The 6,447-nt window shown below is 37.7% G+C and overlaps 1 protein-coding gene across 1 annotated transcript; it reads right to left on the bottom strand.

The window, feature by feature from the left end:
* Positions 1 to 314: 314 nt before the first annotated feature.
* On the bottom strand, positions 315 to 6,129 carry LOC131322957 (uncharacterized). Its single transcript, XM_058354564.1, has 7 exons — positions 4,998 to 6,129; positions 3,339 to 3,455; positions 1,832 to 2,010; positions 1,635 to 1,728; positions 1,476 to 1,553; positions 1,264 to 1,365; positions 315 to 713 (listed from the first exon to the last, which is right to left on the bottom strand). The coding sequence occupies exons 1-7, from the start codon at positions 5,472 to 5,474 to the stop codon at positions 579 to 581; spliced, it is 1,182 nt and encodes a 393-aa protein (XP_058210547.1). The 5' UTR covers positions 5,475 to 6,129; the 3' UTR covers positions 315 to 578.
* Positions 6,130 to 6,447: the final 318 nt, after the last annotated feature.

Here is a 6,447-nt window from a genome sequence, read left to right on the forward strand (position 1 = left end):
TACTTTTTAAGTATTTTTCGAATTTGCCATCAAGGTCGGAGATAGAAGTTTATTTGTGTTAAATTTGGAGTCATCGGATTTATCACATAAACCTTCAAATAAATTTGACATTATAGTTGGAGATGGTCTTAGACTAAGCCTAGAATCTTAAGATGTCAAAAATTAATGACTATGGTATAGACATTACATTATTTTTTTCTTGACATCATCAATAAATACTGTAGAATATATGAACAAAATGAAAATAGCCATTTTCACAAAGAAACTAAAACCACAAGCCCTAACTCTATTGTTGTTTTGAGCACTCAAAAAACTTTAGAAAGCTGGGAAATTTGCTCAAAACACTCGGGGTTCACAATCAACCGAGTATTGCTGTAGTTTTCAAGATGGATTTAGCATTACAGTGAAAAGAGCACAAGCAAGAGCGATGTCCGATACCACTGCGATTTAACGGCAACATGAACCATGGAAAATTTACATTTGCTACATACAACACCAAACAAGAGGTACTCTCTTGCTCAGGTTCCTTTCAGAGAGGGAGGGAAAAGTACGACGTGTGAGATATTACAGTTCTCCAACTAATTGTAATCTTCCTGCAATGAATTTAACCGTCTTAATCTCTGATCAAGCTCCGCCATGACTGCCGGTTCTTGCTTCTTCCTTTGCTTCGATATAGTTGTGGTTGTCATCGAGCCAATCTTATCGAAAGCAACCTGCATGAAATGTTTAGGATGATACCAAATTTATCAATTTCCTTTTTCTGGGCTTCCATTTTGTGGAAAACGCGTAAAACTTGTTCAGTGTACTATTTATGAAATCTGTACATTGAAATTTCCTGAGAACTACCATTTTTAAGGAAGCGCCAAAAAGATGGTTTTGATATTTTTGAAAAATGTTCACTCTCGCGGAAACGAAAACGATGAATGATTCTGACCATTTCCTTGGTTTTGTTTCTTTAAAACATAAGAAGAAAACAAGAAGCGGATGGAACACAAAAGCTAAATAATACCATACAGACTACAGTGCCTTATTTCCTCGTAGCTTTTGAAACACTACACATGCTTCTAAAGTTCATCAGGAGATTTCACTCTGATATTTCACTTTTAGAGGGTTGTGAAGAATTTTTTTTATTGTTTTGCACATTGTGAAATCTTCTTTTACCAACAATGACCAAAAGTTGTAACTTCAAATGATATCGCAAGAGACGGAAGTATTTATTCTTGAAAATGAAATAGATAAAGTGAAACAAGAGATTAATGTTACCGTCAATAATTCATCAGGATCAAAGAGGTCATGAGTGGTCTTCTGCAATATATTAATTACCTCCCCGACATGATTAGCCGTGAGCAACTCTTCTTCCTTCATCTGCAGTTCACAAACAACTTTTTACAGCTCTAAATGATTGTCACATTGAGTAGTTCTAAAATCAACATTTAAAATCATCTGAAAATTGAAGTCACTAGCGCTACAATCACCTTGAAAATAGCCAAAGCTACATGAAACAGAACCTTCGCTCCTTCATAGAAAAGTACATCCCACACTCTCAAAGTTGTCTGAAAACAAGTTTCCACGTTAACATAGAGAGAGAGAGAGAGAGAGAGAGAGAGAGAGAGAGAGAGAGAGAGAGATTTAACCTCTGAAGGCAAGCTTTTAGAAAAGAGGCACAGGAACCACTCAGTGGCGACAAGGGAGACATCAAACTCCAAATCTTCCAAATGAGCGGCAATCCTGCATTTCACTTTATCCGATTATTGAAATGACAAGAAAAAAATGTCAGGGAAAAGAAAATGACATGTTGAGTGTGTTTTGAAGCAAAGAAAAGGGAGATCACCTTGGGCATTTTTTAACTAGAAGATCTTTAAAAACCCTTTGCTCAACATGGCACCCTGATAAATTAGTGTTGTAGCAATCACGAACCAAGACATTTTCCAGGAGAACAGCTAGCATCCAAAAGGCATCTTCTTCCGTTTTCATCACAAGCAGCAACAGTGCTGCAACATAATTTAAACCCTGCACTTAGATGAATTCTGGTCAGCACAACGAAAGTCCAAATTTGCAAACTGAAAGTGAACCAAAATTAGGATATCTTGGAGTCTGTTGATCAGATAAATACACCTACGAAAATCACTTCAGTAGCCACCTCAAAGCAACTAGTCATTGAAGAAGGGAGGCATGTAATAATGTACTTGGTAAAGAAACTAAAGTGAGTGACTAGAAAACAGATGCAAGGTGTTCTGGCAGATCATCTGAAGTGGTCTAGTGAATCATAAATCACTTAAGAATCTAAGATAATGAAAAGAAGTGCTTAAAACACAGGCACGAGTCACGTCTGTGATTGAAAATTAATATCTTGCGTAGAAAAAGTTTTTTATTTTCTTCTTTTGTATAGATGTAAAGCATGATATCAAGATTGGACAGGGGAAAATGAAGTGGATGTGATCAATGAAAAACAATGAACATGAAAAAACACACCAGAGGAAAAAAAAACAAACAAAACCTGAGTTAGTACAAGCTGAAGGGCACGCAATTAGGGAATAAGAACTTGAAACAAATTCGACCGATCCAGGATCAATTTCTAGAAACGATGCACATTTTAATAGAAGGGGCACTTTTGGGGTGGAGTGTCTGGCTTGAACTTTTTAGGATTGGTGTTTTTGTACGCGTGCTTATATGTTTAAGCCATGTTACATGGACTAGGTATGTGTATGTGCCTAAAGTATCTTATTCATCTATTTTCATGCCCAAGGAAAGAATGCACAGCCACAGTCCATGTTTCTTAAACACTCTTTCATTTGTCCAGCGTAAACTGCCATTTTCAATCTAACCCTGAGTTTCTCATTTTCTTTGTCCGCGTGCGCACACAGAGAACATGAGTCTTGTACACATAGTATGACAGCATACTCTCCTACCCAATCATACTTGTTGGGGGCATGTTGGACTAAACTTGCCGGATACACATGGCATCATGCCCAAGCTAGGTGTCAAGTGTCCCGGCACAAGTAATTCACAAAATTAAAAGGGCCATGCTGTTTCTAAGTGATCAAAGGTTCTGGAGCACCAGCTGTTCTAAACGAGCATGACTGACACGTGTGTATTTGGCAGAATGCTAAATTCATTCGTAATGACACGTCATTACTGTTAATCACATTTGTTTTGTGTAACCCATATTATTGCAGATAGAATGTCACCTGAGATCATCTCCCACCATACAAACTTAGAGAAGGATTTACTACTAACTTCATAATGTCCAAGGTTGTAGCATGAATATTCTTTTTTCAAGAATGTTGTACAGTATGGTCCGTTATTATGATTTAAGACATGAGAGAATGAATCGCTACCTGACAATAACCAACATCAGAATCACGGAAAGAATATGCCACAAGAACACGTTTAAGAGTGGCATGACCCTCTGGAGTGTCCAACCATGGGTGACCCGGAAAAGTTCGGTTTAAATCCTGCAAATGAATGAATGATACACATACATAAATGGAAATGAATTAAATCAGAGATGCAAGGAAACATTCCTAAAATTTAGCATCTCTCCGAAAGGAACCTTAAATTTTCTATATCAAGAAACCATTTTATGCTCGTATCAGAAAACCACCTGAATCTCTACTTGACGCAACATACACACCAAGAAACACAAAAACCACTCCACAAACATCAGTTTACTCCCAGCTTATGCTCAAAGTGAAGTACTTGCTGATAACCATACCACATACTGTTTTCTTAGGCTTCTAGTTAAAACCTTCATGCCAAAATTGAGCAAGTACTAATAAACCTGTTCATTACATGTTCTCCCTTTTTCCATTTTAATTAGTTCAGCATGCCGGCCACGGTAACCAAAAAGGGTTATATGTTTCTGCAAAGTAGTGTAAGGCTGTTAGCAATGAAAGCAGCCTTGTAGTTTATATCCATTTGTATCACATTGGGTATTGTCAAACAACAAAATTTAGATACCGTTGTGAATTTTCCTTTCCATTGGAAAAAACCCGAAGGCGAATAACGTTGAAAGACATATCAACACCAGAAGTCCGTTAGAATCAAGGGGATAGCTATTGAAGGCATTTAGATATATGCCCCTAATTACTTCATAGGATTGGTTTCATTTGGTAGTCCTAAAACGCAGAAGAGGCAACCCCAAAGCTCCAAAAAGCCAGGCATTGTTTCGGATGGACAAATGTGTGTTTAAAAGCCAGGGACAATTAATACCAACCACCAGCACAAAGGAACCAAGGAACTAATTACCTCCTCTTTTATAAACACGGCAGGAACTAATGACCTCCTATATAATGATAAGGTGATAATTCAGGCCTGTGATATTTGGTTCACGGTCCAGGGATAGGACAAGTGTGATAATAGAGGGATTGATGAAAATCATAAACCAAATCATTTGACAAATGTCAAGCGTTTCCCACTGCAGTCGTGTGATTGATAGTATGCACATTGTGGGCTAAGTACCTAACATTAGCAATGATCACAAATGTATCTCTCCGATGAATGAATCCATTGATGTTTATTAACTAATGGGTTCTGGCATCCTTGTTCCACTGAATAAAACATTTAAACTCAACAAGAGAGTTTGCCATTTAGTCCACGCAATTTTCAGCTTCGCCAATTCAGGCACTTGAGCAATTAAGAAACAGATTTCTAAGGATTTATAAAGTGTATCGAACTATCGGGTACATTCATCAACTATAATCCCCTATATCGATCAAATTTATATAATGAAACTGCCAAAGTACCCATCTTTTGTGACAAATCCAACTCCCATAACATAAAATATACAAGATGAACACTACCCTACTGCCAAAATACTATCTTTTTTGGCAAATCTGTCTCCTGTAACGTCAATAAAATGGTATCAACACTAAAACAATCTTGTCCAAAGAACTGACGAGCAGTCCCGTCTTCGCATTATCATACAGAATTTTGTAAAATTCCATAACTAAACATATTCATCAAGAAGCATTGCAATGCTGAAGGAAACAACTCACATGATCGATCTGATGCGTTGCCGGTGTGACCTTACCCTCAACAGCCTTACTCAAATCATCGTAATAGCTCTCCGGCACGGTAGACTTCTTCTTAGCCGCCCCGGACAGCGAAAACCACACCTTAGGCCTTAAAACTGGTGGAATCCCTTTCCTAATGAGTTTTTTGAGGGTAATTGCATTACCTAAAGCTGAAAATATTTGAGAAGATTTAAGGGCTTGTAAATCCTGAGTTTGCAAATACCAATTGGCCCCTTTGCTGGCTTCTAATGCCCACCAAACCCTACCCTGTTGCCTCACCTTTTCTCGAACCTCATTCAATATGTTAACATCATCAACATTGCCTTCTACAGTAAACCCATAAAGATCTTGGAATTTTACAGTCAAGTTTGCCCTTCTGGCATGAATGCTTGGCCTCAATATGGGGATGTGGGCCTGAAATTCCAAGGGCAGGTCTCTTCTGCTCTGGGTTTTGTACATTGTTCAAGATATAGGGGGATGAACAAATTTGGGGAAGTGTCAAATTGGAAATCCGCAAAGGGGTGAAACCATGAAATGGTCAACTATGAAGGCTTGAAAAACTTGAAATTTGATGATGAAAATATAAATTTTGGTTCCTTTTGGAGATGGGTATCTAAGGATTTGATAAGGAAAAGGAAATCATGAAAACATACCACAAAAAACCCACATTTGAGTTTTGCATTTAAGTTCTTCTTTGAAAGGCCAATTCTCTTCTTTGAACAACCCAAATTTTCCAAATCTGACCATCAGAGGAAAGGAAAAAGGACAGATCTCTCTACAGTTTCTTGCTGTGGATTAGAAACCAATAATGAGAAGGAGAAGAGGAGATATTCTGGGAAAAAGGAACAAATTGGTGCTTTGAAGAGGAAATGGATGTTGGGAGAAAAAAGGAAAAGAAAAGAGGGGGGGGGGGGGGTTATCAAATCCCCTTGATTTTTGGGTGGAAATTCTTGAATTGGAGGAGGGATTGAGTGGTCTGAAGTTGAAGGGGTGGAAAATGAGAGAGGTGAATGACTTTTGTTCCTAAATATAGAGTACTATGATTTGGATTTGGACGTTACACAGGAGATTGTAAGAGAAAGGTTGATAATAGTGGGAGGCATGATGTTTGAAAAAAGCGAAGAGAGAGAGAGAGAGAGGGGGGTGTTTTGATACCGAATTGTGTCGTTGACTTCTTGTGAAATCTAAAATCCATTTTTATTTCTGGTTTGTTTGGAACTAAAAAAAATGAAAAAGGAAAAGAGAAAATTATTGTGCCGAAAGAAAAAAGAAGACAAAATTAAACCCAAAATTTTCTCCGTAATTAAACCAAAAATTAAGAGACGGGGTGTTCTGATACCGAATTGTTGTTGACTTCTTGTGAAATCTAAATTCATCCTAGATTCTCTCTACTTTCAACATTTCTCTCTCTATCTCTCTCCACTTATTACTC

Source organism: Rhododendron vialii, chromosome 4a (genome assembly GCF_030253575.1).
Source record: "Rhododendron vialii isolate Sample 1 chromosome 4a, ASM3025357v1".
NCBI lineage: Eukaryota > Viridiplantae > Streptophyta > Magnoliopsida > Ericales > Ericaceae > Rhododendron > Rhododendron vialii.

Excerpts from the sequence above, each read along its gene's own strand:
- LOC131322957 (XM_058354564.1), bottom strand. The coding sequence starts at position 5,474 with ATGTACAAAACCCAGAGCAGAAGAGACCTGCCCTTGGAATTTCAGGCC. Across the intron at positions 1,729-1,831 it reads CTAGTTAAAAAATGCCCAAG|GATTGCCGCTCATTTGGAAG; the intron begins GTGATCTCCCTT and ends AGTGAAATGCAG. Across the intron at positions 1,554-1,634 it reads CTAAAAGCTTGCCTTCAGAG|ACAACTTTGAGAGTGTGGGA; the intron begins GTTAAATCTCTC and ends ACTTGTTTTCAG.